A 26377-nucleotide genomic window follows, 5' to 3' on the forward strand; every position below is an offset into this window, starting at 1 on the left:
AGGAGGAAATCCTTCTGGAGAGGTTGATGTACTGGGTGGTAGAGTACATCCCGTAGACGTGCAGCTGAGGGAGTTAGAAATTAAGGTGAAATTGGAGGAACAGAAATTAGAGCTTGAGCACAAGGAAAAGGAAAGCAAACGTGGGGATAGATTGGAGGAACATAAATGAGTTAGAGCACAGGGAAAGACAAGATGAGCGTGCAGCCAAACGACAAGAATGTGCAGCCAGACTAGAACAATAAGAACGTGTGCATGCCATTCGATTGAAAGAGCTGGAAGCACTCCGAATCCAGTCTGGCCGTCTTGCTCTCAACAGTTTGATCTTGGTCGGAACAGCTGGTTGTACTGCCTTTTAATGAAAAGAGGTGGATGTAGGTTTTACTTTGTTTGAGGGGATTCCCACATGCCTAAAATGGCTGAGATATTTGGTCACTGCTCCTCAATATGTCCTTGTGGGAAAGGCTCAAAGTGTACGCTGCTTTATTTCCCGACTAGAGTTCATATTGACACTGGTATAGCTGCTATACTTCGGGCTTACGAGTTGGTCCCAGAGGCATACTGACAATAGTTCCGTAAATTACAAAAGACACAATCACAAAGCCATGATGAGTTCGCTGGGGAACAAGCATGTCTTTTGATCGCTGCTGTGGTTCTCAAGAGGTCAAGGACCTTGAGGATTTGAAGACACTCCTACTTCTCGAGCAGTTAAATTGCCTTCCCCTCTAAATTTATGAGCACAAGGATCTCACTCTTGAGAAAGCTGCAATTCTTGCAGATGTGTTTGTTGAGACACAAGTATCTTCACAAAGCACCCAGTAGTTATCCCCATGCAAAAAGCAATACAGAGAAGTCGCATCCTGCTGCAAGGTTTCAGTCCATTTTTACAGAGCCCAAAGATAAAGATTGACAGAACTGGTTTTTCGTATCCAACAGTTTGTCATTACTGTCTCTGTCTTAAGTTGAAATGGAAGAATGAGATGGCACTCCAGCCCATTAAGTCTCTGGTTGGGATTTGTTTATCTCTTCATTTTTTGGATCAGATGTGTATAAACCCTTTATTTCAGACAGGTTTGTGTCTCTGCAGAGTGGCAATGCTTTTAAGCAGCTGGTGAAGATACTGCAAGACACTGGGGGCAGCCCAGTCCTTCATTTTGGAGGATGTTTTGCCTTTGTCTGACATTTCAGCAACTGGTTACAGTGCGTTAGTACAAGGCATGGAGGTTCCTTTGTATAATGTGGAACTCGAGGTTCCTTTGTATAATGTGGAACTTGAGTCTGATCTTATTTCTGGTTCCGTTGTTGTTGGAGTGAGGCCTAGCCTATCGGTGAAGGGGGTCTCGTTCATTTTGGGAAATTATTTGGCTGGATGGAAGGTTGTGCCAAATCCTGTCGTTTTTGTGAGAAACCCAGAGTAGAGGAACCTGATGGGTTATCAAAAAGTACCCTTGCGTGTTCCCAGCGTGTGCCGTTACACATGCTATGTCTAAGAAAGTTGGTGGGTGAAAGTCTAGTGTTGTGGAGGATGTCAGCGACCCCACCATGATCGATCTAAATGAAACGTTTATGGGTGATCCTGATTTCGGTAAATCACCAGCGTTGACCTCTCCTTTTAAAAACCCCAAGGTGAGCAAGTTTGTAGGGCCGCTGAAGGAAGAGAGGGCCCCTACAGTTGACACTTCAATGTAGAAAATAGTCAAAATAAAGAAAAACCCTGGAATGAGTAGGTGTCCAAACTATATATATTTAATTGTTGGCCGTGAGTAGACGCCATGTTTATATTGGACGCATTTATGTTGTGAAATGGAAGTTATTTTCTGTTGAATGTGAGCACACTTGTCCAACAAAAATCTAGGATATAGATGTTGCAGGCTTTGGTTTTTCCATTTATGTTTTGAGGTTGGTCTTTAGCATGTATTGCTCGTTAGCACGTAAGGCGCACCGATTGGTGTCACCTCATTAGTCAGGAAGTGTTACACCTGTGCTGGTTGCCGTCTCATTAGTGGAAAGGTGTTTCACCTGTGCTGGCCTTAAGGGTATTTAAGTGGCTGGCCTGGTGCACTAGTTATCTTGATCGAGACAGAGGGTTTAAATGGCTCTACACATTTTTTTTTAATTGTATTTCTAGACAATCCTTTGTCTGATTTTTATTTTGCTTCAACTTTTTGCTTTCTAAGTTTGGTGTGGGTTTTTCTTTTGTTTTGCCTCTACTTAGGCAAATTTAGTGTGCGCTTTCAGTGGACACCCCCAGGATTGTCTTTTAGAACCCCTCCTAAAACCCAACCTTTTCTGTTTTGGTTGTTATCAGTGACTCTTTGTTAGCTCCCCTTTGTGTGAGCGACTTTTTGTTGTATGTGTTCTTGCTTGGGAATGTAGCAAGGGCTATTACCAGATAGCTTTTATATATAGACTTTGGTATGACCACCACCCAAAGTTGCTAGCAGTTCTTTATAGTATAATTTTGCTTTGAGTGATGGTGTTATCACTCTGTCTAGGGCTGTGGCGGTCATTCAATTTTATTAGCCGGTTATTGTCATTCCAAATTCTGCCGGTCTCACGGTAATTGACATAAACACGTTTAGCATCTCAAGACCTCCACACATGCATCATCCTTACAGCTACGTTTAAAACAGTATTATAAATCAATTTAATACACACATCACAAATATATTTTTTTTGTAGGCAGGTCTAAAGAATCGTGATTTGAATAAAAATGTATTTCAGAAGAACATGACTTTGACTACTGTATGTTTTCTGGCTATGCTCCATGGACGCTTGTTCATTTAGCAGACAAGATATGCTTTAAGTCCCGTGCCATTATTGTAAAGTAAGAAGAATATAATTGAACTTGGCTGTATAAAATAGAAAGGATATTTTTCCCATTCCAATGTGTGCATATGAAGTGGCTATGTTGAGTGTAAAAGTGATCTTTTGAAACAGGTCCTCTACGCTAGATTTAGAGTTATTTGGCAACTTTAGTTGTAAATTATACAAACCTTAGAATGTCTTAGAAATCAAAACATATATATGGGCTGCATGATGCAACTATCGGCTGTTGATGATTTGAGAAAGTAGCAAAAAAAAGCTTTCACGTTCCTTGCCTCAGGCAGCACAGCTGTTCTCTCATCAAGTGATCATATTTTCACCCATCAGACTATTCTCAATTTAGTCTTGTCTTTACTAAAATGTAAAATTAGTTTTGATTTTAGAATGGCCCATTATTAAATGGGCAAGGGGAAAAAGACATGTCATCCGTATACACTGGAATAGCGAATGGAGGCTGCTCGTTTTCACGCCGGTCTGCTTTTCAATGATGTCGGGTAGACTAGTTTGTTTTTATAGCGGAGCGTGTGCTTAATATGAGCAGCTGATAAATATAAGAAGACTTATTTCACTCCACGCATCAACCACTGTTTGAGGAGCGCAGCGAGACCCTGCATGCAACAGGTGATATTCCACCCAAACTCTGTATGCCATGGGCTCTCCAACCCTGTTCCTACAGCTACCCAATGCTTCATTTCAAGTGAAATCTGCACTGAGACATATTTCACTGAACTGTTGACAGCCCCTCTGCACGCTGGAGAAAGTAATAGAGGAAGAGATGGAAACGCATGGTGAGATATTCTCTAGCTAAAGGTAATGTCACCCAATTTAATTATGAAAATATTAAAAGTGCTCTATTAAGACTATTCCCAATCAAATATAAATTCACTAATTTGTAGGGTAACTGTAACCGCCCTGCACAATCAATGAACCAACAGCATCGCCTATGGCTATACGTTCTCTCCCAGACTCGTGGATAGACATTTTGGAGTGTAGCATAAGGTAACCAGTCCATCCAGTATGCATAACAGTCCATGTTCAAAGCCTATTACTAAAATGTGTTAAGTTGTTTAGTATAGGCTAGACCAATTATGTACCAAAGACATCTTAAATCAGTTCATTTTTTTTTTTTTTGCCAGGTGTAATATGTAGTAGGCCATGTAGGCACAATCATAATTATAACTTTTTACCCCAATTTCGTGATATCCAATTGTCTTGTCTCATCGCTGCGACTTCCGTAAGGAGAGGCGAATATCGAGAGCCATGCGTCCTCCGAAACATGACCTAACCAAGCCGCACTGCTTCTTGACACTGCCAGCTTAACCCGGAAGCCAGCCGCACCAATGTGTTGGAGGAAACACCTGGCACACCGTACACCTGGCGACCGTACCAGTGACTATGCGCCCGGCCCACCACAGTCACTAGAGCGCGATGGGACAAGGACATCCCTGCCGACCAAACCCTCCCCTAACCCGGACGACGCTGGGCCAATTGTGCGCCGCCCCCATGAGCCTGAACTCGAACCAGGATCTCTTGTGGCACAGCTAGCAACTGTGATGCAGTGCCTTAGACCACTGCGCAACTCGGGAGGCCTCACACAATCAGAATTGTAATAGTTTTTTTGTTTGTTTTGCAGACTTGGGCTCATAAGCCTGTGTATGTATAGGCTCTAATATGCATATGGATGTTTTGAATGAGTCATCACTTTAAAGTGCTGTCCATTTCATTGAGTTAGGCTTTGAAACAACATCCACAACAACCATGTTTCAACCTGCTGGTGAACTTCTAATTGATCATTACCGTGAGTTAAAAAATTTAAAAAAATCGCAATACTGTTTTGATAAGTGTTTGTGATTTTTCAATTTCATTTGCATTTTCAGAGTGGTTAGATGGACAATAGAGACTAGAGGTCGACCGATTAATCGTAATGGCCGATTTAATTCGGGCCGATTTCAAGTTTTCATTACAATCGGAAATTGGTATTTTTGGATGCCGATTTGGCCAATTTTTTTATTTTCTTACATTTTATATACATTTATTTATTATTTTTTGATCTTTATTTAACTAGGCACGTCAGTTAAGAACACATTCTTATTTTCAATGACGGCCTAGGAACGGTGGGTTAACTGCCTTGTTCAGGGGCAGAACGACAGATTTTTACCTTGTCAGCTCAGGGATTCTATCTTGCAACCTTACGGTTAACTAGTCCAACGCTCTAACCACCTGCTTTACATTGCACTCCACGAGGTGCCTGCCTCTTATGCGAATGCAGTAAGAAGCCAAGGTAAGTTGCTAGCTAGCATTAAACGTATCTTATAAAAAAATCTATCAATCATAATCACTAGTTAACTACACATGGTTGATGATATTACTAGTTTATCTAGCCTGTCCTGCGTTGCATATAATCGCTTAGGTACACGTTGCTCCAACCATAAACATCAATGCCTTTCTTAAAATCAATACACAGGTATATATTTTTAAACTTGCATATTTAGTAATATTGCCTGCTAACATGAATTTCTTTAACCTCTATGGGCTAGGTGCGTCCCACCTACTCAACAGCCAGTTGAATCCTGTGGCGCGTTATTCAAATCCTTAGATATGCTATTACTTAAAAAAATTTAAAATATGACTATTTTACACCATTTTAAAGATAAGACTCTCGTTAATCTAACCACACTGTCCGATTTCAAAAAGGCTTTACAACGAAAGCAAAACATTAGATTATGTCAGCAGTGTACCGAGCCAGAAATAATCAGACACCCATTTTTCAAGCTAGCATATAATGTCACATAAACCCAAACCACAGCTAAATGTAGCACTAACCTTTGATCTTCATCAGATGACAACCCTAGGACATTATGTTATACAATACATGCATGTTTTGTTCAATCAAGTTCATATTTATATCAAAAACCAGCTTTTTACATTAGCATGTGACTAGCATTCCCACCGAACACTGCCGGTGAATTTACTAAATTACTCACGATAAACGTTCACAAAAAACATAACAATTATTTTAAGAATTATAGATACAGAACTCCTCTATGCACTCGATATGTCCGATTTTAAAATGGATTTTCGGTGAAAGCACATTTTGCAATATTCTCAGTAGATAGCCCGGCATCACAGGGCTCGCTATTTAGACACCCAGCAGGTTTAGCACTCATCAAAAGTCAGATTTACTATAAGAAAAATGTTCTTACCTTTGTTGTCTTCGTCAGAATGCACTCCCAGGACTTCTACTTCAATAACAAATGTTGGTTTGGTCCAAAATAATCCATCGTTATATCCAAACAGCGGCGTTTTGTTCGTGCGTTCTAGACACTATCCTAAAGGCTAAATAAGGGTGACGAGCATGGCGCAATTCGTGACAAAAGAATTCTAAATATTCCATTACCGTACTTCGAAGCATGTCAACCGCTGTTTAAAATCTATTTTTATGCCATTTTTCTCATAAAAAAGCGATAATATTCCGACCGGGAATCTGCGTTTAGATAAACAAAGGAAAACGAAGCATTCGGTCGAAGCGGGCGCTCGCCTAAGCCCATAGTACTCTGAGTGGCCACTTGCCAAAAGCGTTAAAGTGTTTCAGCCAGAGCCTGCCTCGATATCGTTCAACGTTTTCCCGGGCTCTGAGACCCTATGGAAGACGTAGGAAGTGTCACGTTATTGCACAGATCCTGAGTCTTCAATAAAAAGAGCCAAGATGAAACACTACTTCTCAGACAGGCCACTTCCTGCTTGAAATCTTCTCAGGTTTTGGCCTGCCATAGGAGTTCTGTTATACTCACAGACACCATTCAAACAGTTTTAGAAACTTTAGGGTGTTTTCTATCCAAAGCCAATAATTATATGCATATTCTAGTTACTGGGCAGGAGTAGTAACCAGATTAAATCGGGTACGTTTTTTATCCAGCCGTGTCAATACAGCCCCCTAGCCCTAACAGGTTAAACTAGGGAAAATTGTGTCAATTCTCTTGCGTACTGTGCAACAGAGTCAGGGTATATGCAGCAGTTTGTGCCGCCTGGCTCGTTGCGAACTGTGAAGACTATTTCTTCCTAACAAAGACAGCCGACTTCGCCAATCGGGGGATGATTTAACAAAAGCGCATTTGCGAAAAAAGCACAATCGTTGCATGACTGTACCTAACCATAAACATCAATGCCTTTCTTAAAATCAATACACAGAAGTATATATTTTTTAACCTGCATATTTAGCTAAAAGAAATCCAGGTTAGCAGGCAATATCAACCAGGTGAAATTGTCATTTTGCGTTCATTGCACGCAGTCAGGGTATATGCAACAGTTTGGGCCGCCTGGCTCGTTGCTAACTAATTTGCCAGAATTTTACGTAATTATGACATAACATTAAAGGTTGTGCAATGTAACAGGAATAATGTTTTGTTTTCAAAATGATCGTTCCCGGATTCGACCATATTAATGACCTAAGGCTCGTATTTCTGTGTGTTATTATGTTATAATTAAGTCTATGATTTGATAGAGCAGTCTGACTGAGCGATGGTAGGCAGCAGTAGGCTCGTAAGCATTCATTCAAAATAGCACTTTCGTGCTTTTTGCCAGCAGCCCTTTGCAATGCATTGCGCTGTTTATGACTTCAAGCCTATCAACTCCCAAGATTAGGCTGGTGTAACCGATGTGAAATGGCTAGCTAGTTAGCCGGGTGCGCGTTAATAGCGTTTCAAACGTCACTCGCTCTGAGACTTGGAGTAGTTGTTTCCCCTTGCTCTTCATGGGTAACGCTGCTTCGAGGGTGGCTTTTGTCGATGTGTTCCTGGTTCAAGCCCAGGTAGGAGCGAGGAGAGGGACGGAAGCTATACTGTTACACTGGCAATACTAAAGTGCCTATAAGAACATCCAATAGTCAAAGGAATATGAAATACAAATCGTATAGAGAGAAATAGTCCTATAATAACTACAACCTAAATCTTCTTACCTGGGAATATTGAAGACTCATGTTAAAAGGAACCACCAGCTTTCATATGTTTTCATGTTCTGAGCAAGGAACTTAAACGTTAGCTTTCTTACATGGCACATATTGCACTTTTACTTTCTTCTCCAACACTTTGTTTTTGCATTATTTAAACCAAATTGAACCTGTTTCATTATTTATTTGAGGCTAAATTGAGTTTATTGATGTATTAAGTTAAGTGTTAATTCAGTATTGTTGTAATTGTCATTATTATAAAAAAAATCGGCCGTTTTTATTTTTTTATCGCTATTGGCTTTTTTGGTCCTCCAATAATCGGCATTGAAAAATCATAATCGGTCGACCTCTAATAGAGACCCCGACCAACACATGTCCAGAGTGCATAAGAGGAGATTACCGTGACTCAACGGTAGTGTGGAATTTTACTGTGGTCATGACTGCCGATGTGGCAGTGAAACGGTCACCATAATTTTGTCCTATTGCTGATGTCACAGCAAAGTGCACTTTTCCTTGTTTTGTGAATGTCTATTAAAGCTCTGTCCTGAAATGCTCAGCTCTAATTCCCCTAATATGAGTTTTGTGACAGTTTGGTCAATTACAATTGTCGGGCTATTTCAAGAAACACAACTGCGGTATTACAAAATGCATCTGTTCACATGAACATGGGTTATTAGCCACTTGGTCCCATTAATGCCGTGTTCAAAAGCGACGGCCTCCAACCATTTTTAGATCGGACAAAAACGAGCACCGGCTAAGAAATCATTTTGAATGGTCACCGAAACTTGGGAATCATCCTAGAACTCTTACTTTCTGACCTGAAGATCGATGACGGCAGTGTACCCCCCCCAGAGTTCCCAGTTGTCTTGAAAGCACCATTAGACAGCAGATATTGGCTTGAATGAGATGTGTGTGTGTGTGTGTGTGCGCACATTCCTCCCTCCAGGAGCAGGGTTGGTTGGCCATCCACTCTACAGTCTGAAGCCTCATTTGTTATCTTGAGGTCCTTTAATCAAGGCCCAACATCGGCCTCACTGTGAAGGGAAAAAGACTGAGGACGTTCCAGACAGCAGTTAAGTCACTGGGTAATCTGATTTAAAGATCCTTTTGGGCAATGCTTAACTCTGATGTATTGGCCCTTCGAGGGGCTCTGCTGAGCTCCAGTTGAGTGGATGCTATGATTTTTGTCCCTCCCTCTCTGGCACTCTCCAAATGACCATAATTCAGCACCCATACTTCATAAGCAGAGGGAAAAGAGAGAGCGAGCTATCTGTTCCCCCTCCCCATTTAATGCCTGTTTTAGTCCTCCAATAATAGTCCTCCAATGTAATCTTGCTCGCTCTGTGTGTGTTTCAGTTTCACCAGCAGTCTGGGTGTGGGTTATCTGATGGTTTGTACCGAGAACTACCCCAACGTCCTGGCCTTCTGTTTCCTGGATGAGCTGCAGAGGGAGTTCATCGTAACGTACGACGCCAAGCGTGTCAATAGCGCTGTGAGGCCGTACTCTTTCATCGAGTTGGGTGAGTCTCTCCTCCTTTTGTTTTCCCAACAAACCCATGCATTGTCTTACTTTAGAAACACAGGGTTTCCCTTAGCCTGGTCCCAGATCTGTTCGTGCTTTTCTGCCTACTCCTGGTGTGACCATGACTGTAGTGTTGACAAGACTGCACAAACAGTTCTGGGACCAGGCTAGGTTTCCTGGTTTGACGCTTTCAAAAATATATTATATTCCATTTAGCAGACACTTTTCAATTATTTTTACGTATGGGTGGTCTCAGGAAACTAACCCACTATCCTGCCCAAACATTTTACAGTATGTTTATACTGTACCAGCAGGAACATATTATTCGTAGGTTGTATTTTCATGATAGATTTCTCTATTCTCACACCCTTCATACTTGTGTTGCTGCCCCTTCCAGACAACTTCATCCAGAAGACGAAGCAGCGCTTCAACAGCCCCCGCTCTCTGTCCACTAAGATCAACCTGGCCGACATGCAAACAGAGATCAAGCTTCGACCGCCCTACCAGCTGTCCCCTGAGGACCTAGGATCCATCAACGGCTTCTCATACCACACCCCCTCCAAGTACAAGGGCATAAGTAGGTACCCACACACACACACACACACACACACACACACACACGATAGTTGTGGGCAAACTTCTTAGGGCTAGGCGTCCTGCTAACGGGACAGCTTCCGGTGAAACTGGAGGGCGCGCAATTCAAATAAATAATCATACAAATTATGGATATTAAACATTTAGGTACATACTAGTGTCGTATATTGGTTGAAAGCTTAAATTCTTGTTAATCTAACTGCACTGTCCGATTTACAGTAGCTATTACAGCGAAAGCATGCCATGCGATTGTTTGACGGCGCCCCACATCAAAATATTTTTCCACCGGCACAGGTTTCATAAATTCACAAATAGTGATTTTAAATATTCACTTTTGAAAATCTTCCTCTGATTTGTCATCCAAAGGGTCCCAGCTATAACGTGTCGTTTTGTTAGATAAAATCCTTCTTTATATCCCAAAAGGTCTGTTTTAGTTGGCACCATCGATTTGAATAATCCACTCGTTCAACATGCAGAGAAAGGAATCTGAAAATCTACCCCTAAACTTTGTTTCAACAAGTCGCAATACGTTTCTATTTACTCCTCAGATACCCTAAAATGTAATCAAACTATAATATACTGCTCAAAAAAATAAAGGGAACACTTAAACAACACATCCTAGATCTGAATGAAAGAAATAATCTTATTAAATACTTTTTTCTTTACATAGTTGAATGTGCTGACAACAAAATCACACAAAAATAATCAATGGAAATCCAATTTATCAACCAATGGAGGTCTGGATTTGTAGTCACACTCATAATTAAAGTGGAAAACCACACTACAGGCTGATCCAACTTTGATGTAATGTCCTTAAAACAAGTCAAAATGAGGCTCAGTAGTGTGTGGGCCACCACGTGCCTGTATGACCTCCCTACAATGCCTGGGCATGCTCCTGATGAGGTGGCGGATGGTCTCCTGAGGGATCTCCTCCCAGACCTGGACTAAAGCATCCGCCAACTCCTGGACAGTCTGTGGTGCAACGTGGCGTTGGTGGATGGAGCGAGACATGATGTCCCAGATGTGCTCAATTGGATTCAGGTCTGGGGAACGGGCGGGCAAGTCCATAGCATCAATGCCTTCCTCTTGCAGGAACTGCTGACACACTCCAGCCACATGAGGTCTAGCATTGTCTTGCATTAGGAGGAACCCAGGGCCAACCGCACCAGCATATGGTCTCACAAGGGGTCTGAGGATCTCATCTCGGTACCTAATGGCAGTCAGGCTACCTCTGGCGAGCACATGGAGGGCTGTGCAGCCCCCCCAAAGAAATGCCACCCCACGCCATGATTGACCCACCGCCAAACCGGTCATGCTGGAGGATGTTGCAGGCAGCAGAACGTTCTCCACGGCGTCTCCAGACTCTGTCACGTGCTCAGTGTGAACCTGCTTTCATCTGTGAAGAGCACAGGGCGCCAGTGGCGAATTTGCCAATCTTGGTGTTCTCTGGCAAATGCCAAACGTCCTGCACGGTGTTGGGCTGTAAGCACAATCCCCACCTGTGGACGTCGGGCCCTCATACCACCCTCATGGAGTCTGTTTCTGACCGTTTGAGCAGACACATGCACATTTGTGGCCTGCTGGAGGTCATTTTTCAGGGCTCTGGCAGTGCTCCTCCTTGCACAAAGGCGGAGGCAGCGGTCCTGCTGCTGGGTTGTTGCCCTCCTACGGCCTCCTCCACGTCTCCTGATGTACTGGCCTGTCTCCTGGTAGCGCCTCCATGCTCTGGACACTACGCTGACAGACACGGCAAACCTTCTTGCCACAGCTCGCATTGATGTGCCACCCTGGATGAGCTGCACTACCTGAGCCACTTGTGTGGGTTGTAGACGCTGTCTCATGCTACCACTAGAGTGAAAGCACCGCCAGCATTCAAAAGTGACCAAAACATCAGCCAGGAAGCATAGGAACTGAGAAGTGGTCTGTGGTCTCCACCTGCAGAACCACTCCTTTATTGGGGGTGTCTTGCTTATTGCCTATAATTTCCACCTGTTGTCTATTCCATTTGCACAACAGAATGTGAAATGTATTGTCAATCAGTGTTGCTTCCTAAGTGGACAGTTTGATTTCACAGAAGTGTGATTGACTTGGAGTTACATTGTGTTTAAGTGTTCCCTTTATTTTTTTGAGCAGTATATTTCTTACGGAAAGAAGTATGTTCAATAGGAATGGATTTTAACAGATGCGTCTTTTCTTCATGGTGCGAGCAAACACGAATTTCCAAGACACTGTCCCTGTACTAAAACGGATATTTCTTATTCATTTTGGAAGTTACAAGTCTGAAGCCTTGAATATAGACTGCTGACACCCTGTGGAAGCCAAAGGAATTGCATCCTGGGAGCTAGAATTGAGTATGCCCTTATTCTTGCCAATGTAAAAGCATGGTCTCTCAATAAAATCAATTCTGATTAGTTTTTCTTTGGATTTTTTCCTACCATATCTATTGTTATATTCTCCTACATTATTTTAACATTTCTACAAACGTCAGTGTTTTCTTTCCAATGGTACCAATTATATGCATATCCTGGCTTCAGGGCCTGAGCAACAGGCAGTTTACTTTGGGCACGTCATTCAGGCGGAAATTGAGAAAAACGGGGCCTAGCCCTAAGAAGCTTTAGTTACTTTTTCCCCCCTCACTGTATTTGATCCCCTGCTGATTTTGTACGTTTGCCCACTGACAAAGAAATTATCAGTCTATAATTTTAATGGTAGGTTTATTTGAACATTGAGAGACATAATAACAAAAAAATCCAGAGAAACGCATGTCAAAAATGTTATAAAATGATTTGCATTTTAATGAGGGAAAAAGTATTTGACCCCCCCTCTCAATCAAAAAGATTTCTGGCTCCCAGGTGTCTTTTATACAGGTAACGAGCTGAGATTAGGAGCACACTCTTAAAGGGAGTGCTCCTAATCTCAGTTGTTACCTGTATAAAAGACACCTGTCCACAGAAGCAATCAGTCAGATTCCAAACTCTCCACCATGGCTAAGACAAAAGAGCTCTCCAAGGATGTCAGGGACAAGATTGTAGACCTACACAAGGCTGGAATGGGCTATAAGACCATCGCCAAGCAGCTTGGTGAGAAGGTGACAACAGTTGGTGCGATTATTCACAAATCGAAGAAACACAAAAGATATGTCAATATCCCTCGGCCTGGGGCTCCATGCAAGATCTCACCTCGTGGAGTTGCAATGATCATGAGAACGGTGAGGAATCAGCCCAGAACTACACGGGAGGATCTTGTCAATGATCTCAAGGCAGCTGGGACCATAGTCACCAAGAAAACAATTGGTAACACACTACGCCGTGAAATCCTGCAGCGCCCGCAAGGTCCCCCTGCTCAAGAAAGCACATATACATGCCCGTTTGAAGTTAATCACTTGAAAGCCCTATAGGGTCAGCTCTCTGAAGGACACTGTGGTATGCAGCTGTCGTGTGTGTGTGTGTGTGGCCCCTCCATTAGTGATCCCTGACTGAGACAGGCCCACCACCTCTCTGTTGGTACCTTCACACCTCAGTAAACTCAGCTAAATGATTGTGCCCTGGGTCACCACAGCTCCTCTGTCTCCCTCAAGAACCACTGCAGCATTCATATTCACTTTCCTGTCACTCACTGTGGAGGGATGATCATCAAAACATTGTCATTTTGGGATTTAGTCAGTGGTTTCTCATCAAATGTCAGGAGAATTTTAAGATTACACATGATGGTGTATTGCAGTGGTTGACCATGTCTATACTCTGAACCTAACATGGAACCCAAACCGGCTGCGCGTGTGCGCCATCGTGCATACATTTATTTTGTCCCCCCACACCAAACGCGATCACGACACGCAGGTTAAAATATCAAAACAAACTCTGAACCAATGACATTAATTTGGGGACAGGTCGAAAAGCATTAAACATGTATGGCAATTTAGCTAGTTAGCTTGCACTTGCTAGCTAATTTGGCCTGGGATATAAACATTGAGTTGTTATTTTACCTGAAATGCACAAGGTCCTCTACTCCGACAATTAATCCACACATAAAACGGTCAACCGAATCGTTTCTAGTCATCTCTCCTCCTTCCAGGCTTTTTCATCTTTGAACTTATATGGTGATTAGCATCTACACTTTCATAGTATTACCACGACAACCGACAAAACATTTAGTCTTTCAATCACCCACGTGGGTATAACCAATGAGGAGATGGCACGTGGGTACCTGCTTCTATAAACCAATGAGGAGTTGGGAGAGGCAGGACTTGCAGTGCGATCTGCGTCAGAAATAGGAATGACTTCTATTTTAGCCCTTGGCAACGCAGATGCTCGTTGGCGCGCGAAACAGTGTTGGTGCAATAATTGAATAACATGGATTTCTAAATGTATTTTGCGACGCTTGCGCACGAGACGTCTCCGGTCTGGTTAGCATGTAATCCTGTTCTATCTAGCTATTCATCATATAAGAATTTAGCCGCAAGATATTACTTTGCACCCTACCTTAGGTCAAGGCAGCCTCTGGCGCGGAGTCTGTATTGTGATGTCCTTCAGAATCACAACGTAGCTGTTTATCTCACTCAGTAAAGTCTCTTAATGTGTCTATGGCTCATTGGCCATGGCATTTCTGCTGGCTCTTAACAGTTCCCTTCTTCTCCTCCCAGCTCCCAGCCAACAGCTTGATCCTGTGACTCTACCTGGCATCGTCTCCTGTGTGCTGAGCATCCTCTGTGGAGGCCTCAATCTACTCCGAGGGGTTCATGCTATAGAGAGCACCATACAGGTAAAGCCAGAGTGATACATTACTCGATCTTTAATTCGGTGGGAAAGACAAACTGACACCCTGTAGCTATAACTAATCCAAGCCTTTTCATATGAACAGTTTGTAACCTGTATTTATCTTAGTGGTTATGCTTATTATTGCTTTTCAGAGGCTGTTTTTGTCCAATGCTTTTGTTGGCTTTCTTGTCGTACCAGTTTCACCAAGCCTTGTTTCAAGCCTACCTACTGCTGTACATTCATCATTTATTGACCTCGCTATCTTTTCTTCTCTCCCTCATCTTCCTCCCCCGTTGGTTTGCCGGCAGAACGACGACGAAGACTTTAATTACGTGATTGCCTTTTTCCTGGGCACAGCAGCCTGTCTGTATCAGGTAAGTCATAACGAGCAAGAGCTGCCTGCTTGTCTCCTTCTGGCAGTCACTGTGATGAGTGAGGTGGGGCTCCCGAGTGGCGCAGCGGTCTAAGCCATTGCTTCTCAGTGCTAAAGGCGTCACTACAGACGCTGGTTCGATCCTAGGCTCTATCACAACCGGCTGTGATTGGGAGTCCCATAGGGCGGTGTACAATTGGCCCAAGGTCGTTATGGTTTGGCCGGGGTAGGCCATCATTGTAAATAAGAATTTGTTCTTAACTGACTTGCCTAGTTAAATACATTTAAAAACAACCCTGCATTTTGCATTACAACTCTCACTGTACAGAGGGGGTTGTTAGTGTTACCAAGATGGTCTGAGTCCAGCTACAGTTTACACATAATTGTACATTGAAAAGTGCTAATAATATGTATTACATTTATATTGCAGAACCTTGGCTTGTAATTTTATTGCTGGTAGTTGATATAAGCTTGCACTAAATAATTGGGGCATCCTTGAATAAAGGTCAAATATTGGACATGGTTTGAAAGCAAAGAAAGATTGGTCACCTGCAAGGGATTTTCAATACAATGAAGTAGCTCTATTGTTCTCACAGAAGTTGACTCTTCTGTTTCCCTGTCTTTCTTTCACTCCATCTCTCCCTTTCTCTCCCTTCAGTGTTCCCTGTTTGCGTACTTCTCTGTGTGGAGGAACAGTAAGTCGTTCCTGGCCTTGGCCCTGATCTGTCTGTCCAACATGTACCTGTATGAGCTGAGGAACGTGTGGCAGATCCTCTTCCATGTGACTGTAGGGGCCTTCATGACACTACAGATCAGACTGAGGCAGCCGCAGGGCAAAGCTCCGGACTACAACGTCTGACAAAAACTACAACCACGAGTCAAACAAGAAATAAACAACTTCAGTGTCTGACAAAACCCAACAAATATACTAATTTACAACCAACCAACCAACCACCAACAACAAAACCATGTCTAAGGCTACGGAGCAAAGAAGTGACTCTGCTCCTGCTCTCTTTATCATGTTTCTTCCCCACCACAGCTCAGGATTGTGGGCCAGCTTGGCCCTGCCTCAATCCCGTTGGATACTGAGCTCACTTTAGCGTGGCCTCAAAGTGATACGACCCAATAGGGTTAATGGGCAGTGCCACAACAGCCAAATAATTAGTTAATTGGCTAATAATAATATTCATATGAATATGTTTGGGGTAACTATCAGGAGTCTGAACAGGGGTTTCTGACTTAAATTGAAACTCTGAAACAGACATGTATAATTTAAGTAATTTAGCAGATGCTCTTATCCAGAGTGAATACAGGACAAATTAGTGTTAAGTGCCTTCCTAAAGGGCATATCGACATATCTTTTACCTAGTCGGCTCGGGGATTCAAACCAGTGACATTTCGGTTACTGGCCCAATGCTCTAAAGCGTTAGGCTAACTGCCACCCCAGTATCATATGTTATTAAATCTCTTGTCTAGCAAAGATTTGTTTTATTGATTTGAGAATAATTTATTCAAAATAATGTGTATGATCATGGCACACCTGTTACTTCCATGTACTGCTGTACTTTGTTGCAGGCTTCATGAATACGCTATTGATTGAAAGCTAAGTTTGGCATGGCAAATGTAATGTGGTGGTGTTATCCCACTGTTTTCAGCACTGGGAGGCCAACCTTATCAACTCTGTATCATCTGCCAGACGTCCTGGTGCAGTGGTGGTAACAGTAGCCGCTGCTGGAAAGGGTTTATTTACCTGTGAGCCATCTGCCATCCTGATGTTTCAGGGTATTACTCTAAAGGCCAGAGTAGGAGAGGAGGTAGACTAGTTACTTATATTGTAGCAGAAATGGTTACTTCCAAAAATACTCAATGCATTTCTTTTCTTTTGCCATGTATTTTCCAATGCATCATTTATTTTGCATAGCTTTTGGATTATATTGCAGAAATGTTCGACTTGTCAGAAGCAGAAATTACTGAGGACAATGTCAGTAAACTTCCTAGAAACATTGTTAATTTAATTATGAGTTAAGGGATTGTGCCAACAATGTTATTTTTTGGGGGGTGGATTGGCCAGTGTCAGTCAGACTAGAGTCATTGCATGAGTGGAGAGTATAAACATGGAACCAAGTATTATGAACATCTGGCAACTAACTCCATGTGTATCTGGGCACTACTGCACTGATCCAACCCTTAAGATTTGTCATCAACAATGGCCAATATGTTACTGTTAGCCTGTACATCTTAGCAGACTGTGGTACTTGACCTTTGTGACCTAAGTTAGCCTCCAGTATGACATCTAGGACTCAAATGTTTTATTTGATGTTGGCTGTTTCCAGGGGTGCAACTTTCACTGCGGATGATGCATTTTTATCCCCCCCCCCCCCCCCCCCCAGTTGTTTCATTGGAATGTGATACAAAATGAGTTTACTGTGTGCTTTAGGACCATGCAGACGCCTCCGAGCAGTCGGGTAGGGTGTTGATCCGACTGGATAAAAAAAAAGTCTCCCCCCACTTCTAAAACCAAAGTTGCGCCCCTGACTGTTTGTAATGACATACTTTTGCAATCTATGTAATGTAACTAAATATACAACATTAAACAGATCCTCATTTTGCTAATGGTGTGTGCATAACCAAGTAGTTTACTACAGTGCCTTCAGAGTATTCATACCCCTTGACTTATTCTCTTTTGTTACAGCCTGAATTCAAAATGGATTAAATAGATTTTCTCGCCCATCTACACACAATACCCCTTAATGATAAAGTGAAAATATGTTTTAGAAATGTTTGCATTTAATACATTTGCAGACGTCCCTCATTTACATAAGTATTCACACCCTTGAGTCAATACATGTTAGAATCACCTTCTGACAGTGATTACAGCTGTGAAAATTGACTCAAGGGTCTTGAAGGCACTATAAAGTTTCTTCTCAGAGGTTTCTTGACTTTTTTATATTACAAACTCCTTTTACTGTATGTGTAACGTACCATTTAAATGTAGTGCCTGTATCAGCGCAGTAGAAATAATACAAAATGGATACCATACCAATCCATCATTTACTACACCTGAGAGTCAAACCGGAGTAGGACCCAAAGGAGTAGTGCATTTCTAATTGTTATTTCAAACGAGTTTCATATAAAAAAAAAATGTTCCCCCTTGTGCCTTGGCAGCAGATAATGGGGGTCCCTAATAAATACAAATCAGGAAGTGTAAGGTTGAATGCAGAAGAAGAACCTGTAGGTATTAGAAGGGGGAAATTGTAACTCATTTGGACAGCACTTTAAATTTGAACGCAAGTGAGGGGAAGTCAGTCGCCGTCTAGGCCTATTTGTGACTAATACAGACACACTCAACGTTATTTTTACACTGTCCACAGCAACCGTGGTGTGCTCACAGGTGTGCTGCTTTTTAAAGGGCATGGACTCGGCAAGATGACCAATTTATGAGTCCTGCCAAATCTTTGTCTTCATCCAGCTGTATTGTAAGATACTTAGCTGTTTAAGGTTCTTCTATCAGTTTTATTATGCAGTGATTTCCTCTGAAGTGCAGGGCATTTAAAGCACTTCTACCTTCCCCTCTTTGTAAAGATTTAAATCAACATAGTTTTCGTACACAGTAAAGCCTGTTAAATGAATTGATCAGTAGCCATCAGTAGGCTACAATGCCCTTTACATCCACCATCTATCCTATGGGCGTGGACTGTTTCCTCTGTAGTCTCCAGTTTATTTGGTCTGTGGCCATTGCATTTAAATACAGTCAGTCTTACTTAACTAAGTTAAAATTATTTATGGACAATTTGCAGAGGGGCAGCTAAAATAAACTACAATATGAACAGGCCTGTCTAATAACATGTATAATTCACAACCAAGGGTCATTATTCAGGGTGCCATTTCTGTCAGATTTACTATCACCTATATAGTGCACTACTTTTGACCAGGGCTCTTATGGGTCCTGGTCAAAAGTAGTGCACTATATAGAGGATAGAATTCGTACCAAATAGTACCCTAAATCACCATATAGCCAACATTATAAGCATAGCTGTATTATTAATGAAGAAAATACAAAAGGAGCCATTGTTTAGTACAGCCCATCTGTTAGGATCCTTTTTTTTGTACCAATGACAGTGTAATGCTGCCCCCCTCTGGAGATCGAGGAACAATCGTAGAGATCCTTTTGAATTTGTGTTCTATATGTAGATATATCGGAACAATCAACTCAAGCAGTTCAGCGAAATGGCAGGCTGGCTGGCAAGTTCTCTCTTCTCTTTCTACTAGTAGTGTTTAAACATATTACCATTTGGATCGTCAAAGACTAAAATAAATCTATGGCTGTACATCTGCAACAACCATCCAAACAAGGTTATAGAAAGAGAGATATAGGATGCCACATCAAATAAAAAGGCATTGTCAACAAGTTCCATTTTAGTGTTTTATTGGATTTAACAAAAAAAAACGCTTAGTGTTTGACATGATAGAAAGCAAAGCCAACCCAAGGTTTAGTGGTACCAGTCTTCTTAGCTAACACTCCTTGTGGAATGTAATAGCTGAACAGAGACAACAACCAGGTTATGCAAGTTCTGACTCAAAACGCACTGATGTCATTCCTCTTCTCTCCGCTCCATCTGGTGAAAACCTCACGAGGTTCATCCTTTCTCCAAATATAGGGAGAGAAAGGGAGCTATGCCCCTCCCTAGCAGAGACGGTCTGCCCCCCCACCCCACAGTTTGAGAGCACACATTAAAGCTCAATTGAATTCAATGGCACTATATTTTCCTTGCTTATTTTCAAGGTAGCAGAAACTAAAGTACAATCTCAACCTCCAATAAAAGCCATGTGTCCATACAACACCAATGACACACAGTAAAAACCCCTGAAAAGCGGAGAGGGACTGAATGGGTTATAGCAGTAGAGTAGATCCCTCATGTTTCTAGTGGAAGGAGGGTTTTAGTTTGAAATGAGTAAAGACCAGAGGATACGGGCTCTATTTAAGCTGTGTCATTGAAGTTGAGCGTTACATCGTGAATTCAATTTAAAGTCGATGTTCCCGCTTTAAGGTGTCCGCATCCTTCCCAGCCAAAACAGTTTGGAAGAGTTTCTGCATATATTATGATGCTTTTTGTTAGTTTTGGACTTGGTTGGGTTTTAAGAGGGGCTGTTCAGGCATGCTCTTAGCCTAGCGGTTATCTGTCACCCAGAATTAATAGAGCGCCAAGACATTCTTTCTATCAACACGTACCTCAGGGGGTACAAAGTGACAATCCAAACAGACAGACTGCTTCTCAAGAACTGACTGGTACCCAAATCACCAATATTGTCACTGTAAGTAGTTGTTTGATGAAGGGAAAGACAAAAAAATCTGTGAAATTAGAATGATGACATCAGATGTAGGATAAGATAAAGATCCCACAGTATGCTGTAACACTGATGGGGCTGCTCTACCAGAAACAGATGAAGATCCCACAGTATGCTGTAACACTGATGGGGCTGCTCTACCAGAAACAGATGAAGATCCCACAGTATGCTGGAACACTGATGGGGCTGCTCTACCAGAAACAGATGAAGATCCCACAGTATGCTGGAACACTGATGGGGCTGCTCTACCAGAAACAGATGAAGATCCCACAGTATGCTGTAACACTGATGGGGCTGCTCTACCAGAAACAGATGAAGATCCCACAGTATGCTGTAACACTGATGGGGCTGCTCTACCAGAAACAGATGAAGATCCCACAGTATGCTGGAACACTGATGGGGCTGCTCTACCAGAAACAGATGAAGATCCCACAGTATGCTGGAACACTGATGGGGCTGCTCTACCAGAAACAGATGAAGATCCCACAGTATGCTGGAACACTGATGGGGCTGCTCTACCAGAAACAGATGAAGATCCCACAGTATGCTGGAACACTGATGGGGCTGCTCTACCAGAAACAGATGAAGATCCCACAGTATGCTGGAACACTGATGGGGCTGCTCTACCAGAAACAGATGAAGATCCCACAGTATGCTGGAACACTGATGGGGCTGCTCTACCAGAAACAGATGAAGATCCCACAGTATGCTGTAACACTGATGGGGCTGCTCTACCAGAAACAGATGAAGATCCCACAGTATGCTGTAACACTGATGGGGCTGCTCTACCAGAAACAGATGAAGGGGCATAGAGTTTGCAAAATTCCAGTCACTCCCCAAATTCCCAGGTTTTCTAGAAATCTCTGTTGGAAGTTTACTGGATTTCCTGCTTATTCCCTCCTGATTCCGGGAATCTTCCAACCAGTATTTTAGAAAAACCTGGGAATTTTGGCAAAGTTACTGGAATTGTGCAACCCTAATGGGGATAAAAATATCCAGCGGATCAAAGGTCAAAAGGAAACATCTCCACATGGACTCCCACAAGTTGTTCCTCATATTGTTTAACATAAGGAGGAAATCATCAGTATAGACAAGTATAAAGGCCTCGTTGGAGAAAATTGGACATTCATTGGGTCATAACATCTGTTTGAGCCAGGGTTGGTGGGATGGCTTCATAGAGTACCAAACCAGTCTCCATCTATGACATGGACTGACTGCAGGGGGTTATTCATCTAAAAGGAAATGTCGGGGGATGCCTTGCCACAAGTGCAGGCAACTGCTTGATATTCAAACCAAATGTGTGGAAAAAGCAGGTGAACTAGAAAGAATGAAGAATACAGTGATGGGAAAGAAAATAAATCGTCCACCCCTTGCATGATTGTAATAGGTCTCGGTCAGCTATGTACATCCGAATACATATTGTTTATTTATAGATGCTTCTCTCTAATATATTAATGTACAAAATATAGAATCTAAAATATCTGATAGGGTTTGGTGTTTTTGAGTCAAAGTACAAAATGTAAAATACAAAAAAGCTTTTCGTTGACATCAGTTGAAAGTGTCGTTAGTTAAAGCGTGTGTCTGTCTGTTATGTGCATGTATGTGTGGCTAGCTTATGTCTGTGTGTTTCTGCGTGCATGCGTGTGTGTGTGTATGGGTACGTTTGTGTGTGTTTTTGCCGGTGTGTGTGTGTGTGTGTGTGTGTGTGTGTGTGTGTGTGTGTGTGTGTGTGTGTGTGTGTGTGTGTGTGTGTGTGTGTGTGTGTGTGTGTGTGTGTAGTGTAGAGCTCTGTAAACTCGCACTGAGCAGAGCAGTCTCACTGGTCGATCAAGTAGCCAGCCAAGTTAACATGGCCCACCAAGGCTCCCTACTAGAGATGAAACACACTGCTCCTTCCTCTCTGACCAACTCCAGTAAAGGGTTTGATAGATTGTGCTGGCTGGCAATGTTAGTACGTGTACCCATGGTTTGGAGAATTGCAATATCTGTACCACTCAAGTGTTCAAAGACAGCATACATGGACTGTAGGAACAAAAAACACTTTTTTACACATATACTGTATGTGTATATATACAGTACCAATCAAAAGTTTGGACACAACTACTCATTCAAGGGTTTTTCTTTATTTTTACTATTTTCTACATTGTAGAATAATAGTGAGGACATCAAAACTATGAAATAACACATGGAACCATGTAGTAACCAGAAAAGTGTTCAAATCAAAACATATTTTATATTTGAGATTCTTCAAAGTAGCCACCCTTTTTCCTTGATAGCTTTGCACACTCTTGGCATTCTCTCAAGCAGCTTCAAACCTGGAATGCATTTCAATTAACAGGTGTGGCTTGTTAAAAGTTAATTTGTGGAATTTCTTTCCTCCTTAATGTGTTTCAGCCAATCATTTGTGTTGTGACAAGGTAGGGGTGGTATACAGAAGCTAGCCCTATTTGGTAAAAGACCAAGTCCATATTATGGCAAGAACAGCTGAAATAAGCAAAGAGAAACGACAGTCCATCATTACTTTAAGACATGGTCAGTCAATATGGAAAATTTCAAGAACTTTGAACATTTCTTCAAGTACAGTCGCAAAAACCATTAAGTGCTATGATGAAACTGGCTCTCATGAACACCGCCACAGGAAAGGAAGACCAAGAGTTACCTCTGCTGCAGAGGATAAGTTCATTAGAGTTACCAGCCTCAGAAATCGACAATTAACTGCACCTCACAGAGTTCAAGTAACAGACACATCTCAACATCAACTGTTCAGCGGAGTCAGGCCTTCATGTTTGAGTTGCTGCAAAGAAACCACTACTAAAGGACACCAATAATGAGAGACTTGCTTGGGCCAAGAAACACAAGCAATGGACATTAGACCGGTGGAAATCTGTCCTTTGGTCTGATGAGTCCAAATTTGAGGTTTTTGGTTCCAACTGCCATGTGTTTGTGAGACGCAGAGTAGGTGAACGGGTGATCTCCGCATGTGTGGATCCTATTTATTTAGAAGGCACACTTAACCAGCATGGCTACCACAGCATTCTGCAGCGATACGCCATCCCATCTGGTTTATGCTTAGTGTGACTATCATTTGTTTTTCAATAGGACAATGACCCAACACACCTCCAGAATGTGTAAGGGCTATTTTACCAAGAAGGAGAGTGATGGACTGCTGCATCAGATGATCTGACCTCCACAATCACCCGACCTCAACCCAATTGAGATGGTTTGGGATGAGTTGGATTGCAGAGTGAAGAAAAAGCAGCCAACAAGTGCTCAGCATATGTGGGAACCCCTTCAAGGCTGTTGGAAAAGGATTCCTCGTGAAGGTGGTTGAGAGAATGCCAAGACTGTGCAAAGTTGTCATCAAGGCAAAGGGTGGCTACTTTGAAGAATCTAAAATATATTTTGATTTGTTTAACAATTTTTTGGTTACAACATGATTCCATGTGTGTTATTTCATAGTTTTGAAGTCTTCACTATTATTGTAAAATGTAGAAAATAGTAAAAATGAAGCAACTCTTGAATGAGTAGGTGTGTCCAAACTTTTAACTGGTACTGTATATACAGTGCATTCAGAAAGTATCATGACCCCTTCACTTCTTCCACATTTTGTTATGTTACAGCCTTATTCTAAAATTGGATTCAATAGTTTTCCCTCTCATCAATCTACACACAATAAGCCATTAGGACAAAGCAAAAAGCAGGTTTTATAAAAAAAATTGGGAAAATGGGAGTATCACATTTACATAAGTATTCCGACCCTTTTACTCAGTACTTTGTTGAAGCTCCTTTGACAGCGATTACAGCCTCAAGTCCTCTTGGGTATGATACTACAAACTTGGCACACCTATATTTGTGGAGTTTCTCCCATTTTTCTCAGCAGATCATCTCAAGCTCTGTCAGGTTGGATGGGGAACGTCGCTGCACAGCTATTTTCAGGTCTCCAGAGATGTTTGATCAGGTTCAAGTCCGTGCTCTGGCTGGGCCACTCAAGGACATTCAGAGACTTGTCCCAAAGCCACTCCTTAGCTGTGTGCTTAAGGTCGTTGTCCTGTTGGAAGGTGAACCTTCGCACCAGTCTGAGGTCCTGAGGCCTGGCCGGCCGGCTCTCGCGCCGTCATCTTTCCCTCGATCCTGAACAGTCTCCCAGTTGCTGCCGCTGAAAAACATTGCCACAGCATGATGCTGCCACCACCATGCTTCACTGTAGGGATGGTATTGGCCAGGTGATGAGCGGTGCCTGGTTTCCTCCAGGCATGATGCTTGGCATTCAGGCCAAAGAGTTCAATCTTGGTTTCATCAGACCAAAGGATATTTTTTCTCATGGTCTGAGAGTCCTTTAGGTGCCTTTTGACAGCCTGCTTGGAGTTTGACATGTGTTTTCTGTTTGGCCACTCTACCATGAAGGCCTGATTGGTGGAGTTCTGCAGAGATGGTTGTCCTTCTGGAAGGTTCTCCCATCTCCGCAGATGAACTCTGGAGCTCTGTCAGAGTGACCATCGGGTTCTTGGTCACCTCCCTGACCAAGGGCCTTCTACCCCGATTGCTCAGTTTGGCTGGGCGGCCAGCTCCTGGAAGAGTCTTGGTGGTCCCAAACTTCTTCCATTTAAGAATGATGGAGGCCACAGTGTTCTTGGGGACCTTCAATGCTGCAGAAATGTTTTGGTACCCTTCCCCAGATCTCTGCCTTGACACAACCTGTCTTGGAGTTCTACGGACAATTCCTTCAACCTCATGGCTTGGGTTTTGCTCTGACATGCACTGTCAACTGTGTACCTTTCCAAATCACGTCCAATCAATTGGATTTACCACAGGTGGACTCCAATCAAGTTGTAGAAACATCAAGGATGATCAATGGAAACAGGATTTACCTGAGCTCAAGGGTCTGAATACTTATGTAAATAAGGTATGTCCGGTTTTTTTTTGCTAACATTTCTAAAAACCTGGTTTCGCTTTGTCATTATGGGGTATTGTGTGTAGACTGATGAGGAAATGTTTTTATTTAATCCATTTTAGAAAAATTTAGAAAAAGTGAAGGGGCCTGAATACTTTCCGAATGTTTTACTTGTAAATATGGGTTTCAGTGTCATCATGTAGGTTTTGTTTAGAGCGACTTGGATCTTTCAGAAGAATGTCTATGAAGACACACATAGTGGATCGATTTCCTCAGAAAAACTTAGATCTACAGTACTGCGAGATGATTGGCTCTTAGCCGTTCCTTAACTCACACTATGACCTATAGAAATAAGACCGTGAGAGAATGCTGCTGTCACAATGTGTCTATGTCTGCTGTAGTCTGATGGGAATTCTTTGGTCTCTTCAGCGAACCCAGGCCCTCTAAGCTCCTCCCTGTCTCTTTCCCCCAATCCGAGAGGAGGCTGGGTGGGGTCTCCTTCACTCTGGTCAAATCGGAGGCTGACCTCTGCAGGTAGGGAGGAGATAAACCTAGGAAAAGGGGTGTTGACGGTGGGCAGTCATTTCCCCAAGCTAACATAGGTCCATAAGCCTGCTCGTCAAAGACTTGGGGGGGGGTCAGCCCCTTTTAGTCCAATCACCCCTCTCCTCTCAGCCTTTTCCTGCACCAGTGTCAGTCTGTTACTGGGGCTGCTTCTGAATAGGCTGTGTCTGAAATGGCACCCTATTTCCTATATAGTGCACTACTTTTGAACAGAGCCCTATGTCCCTGGCCAAAAGTAGTGCACTATACAGGGAATAGGTTTCCATTTGGGACACAGCCTGGGTGTTAACTTCTGGGAGGTCCTCCAGTGAGGAAGTAGGTCTGCATTTCTCCTTTACCCTTCACCTTGACCAGGCCTCGGCACTCTAGTGTGTAGTTATAGGAGTTCAGCACGTTGTACAGGTCTGAGGTCACCTGGCGAGAGGAAGGAGAGAGAGAGGAAAAGAAAAGTGGGAAAGTAAGTAGTCATAAAGTCACACAGAGGATAGCAGTGTTCACATATCTTGATCATAAGCACACTGCCTGCCATTTCATTCAATGATAATATTCTAAAAGATCGACACAA

General features: G+C 42.6%; 2 protein-coding genes across 3 annotated transcripts in view; one reads left to right on the forward strand and one right to left on the reverse strand.

Moving 5' to 3' along the window:
- Positions 1–17624, forward strand: part of LOC106582349 (vesicle-trafficking protein SEC22a) — a 41413-nt gene extending 23789 nt beyond the window's left edge. For both annotated transcript variants that reach the window (XM_045704773.2, XM_045704774.2), the window contains 5 exons: positions 9125–9288; positions 9688–9867; positions 14524–14642; positions 14947–15012; positions 15670–17624. In XM_045704773.2, coding sequence (XP_045560729.1) covers positions 9125–9288; positions 9688–9867; positions 14524–14642; positions 14947–15012; positions 15670–15870 — 730 coding nt within the window. In that variant the 3' untranslated portion in view covers positions 15871–17624. The remainder of the gene's footprint in view (positions 1–9124; positions 9289–9687; positions 9868–14523; positions 14643–14946; positions 15013–15669) is intronic.
- A 6852-nt stretch (positions 17625–24476) lies between these two features.
- Positions 24477–26377, reverse strand: part of LOC106582348 (adenylate cyclase type 5) — a 128117-nt gene continuing 126216 nt past the window's right edge. Inside the window, exon 21 of the mRNA XM_014165372.3 lies at positions 24477–26226. Coding sequence (XP_014020847.1) covers positions 26098–26226 — 129 coding nt within the window. The 3' untranslated portion in view covers positions 24477–26097. The remainder of the gene's footprint in view (positions 26227–26377) is intronic.

The sequence above is a fragment of the Salmo salar genome, chromosome 21, assembly GCF_965601325.2.
Source record: "Salmo salar chromosome 21, fSalSal1, whole genome shotgun sequence".
NCBI lineage: Eukaryota > Metazoa > Chordata > Actinopteri > Salmoniformes > Salmonidae > Salmo > Salmo salar.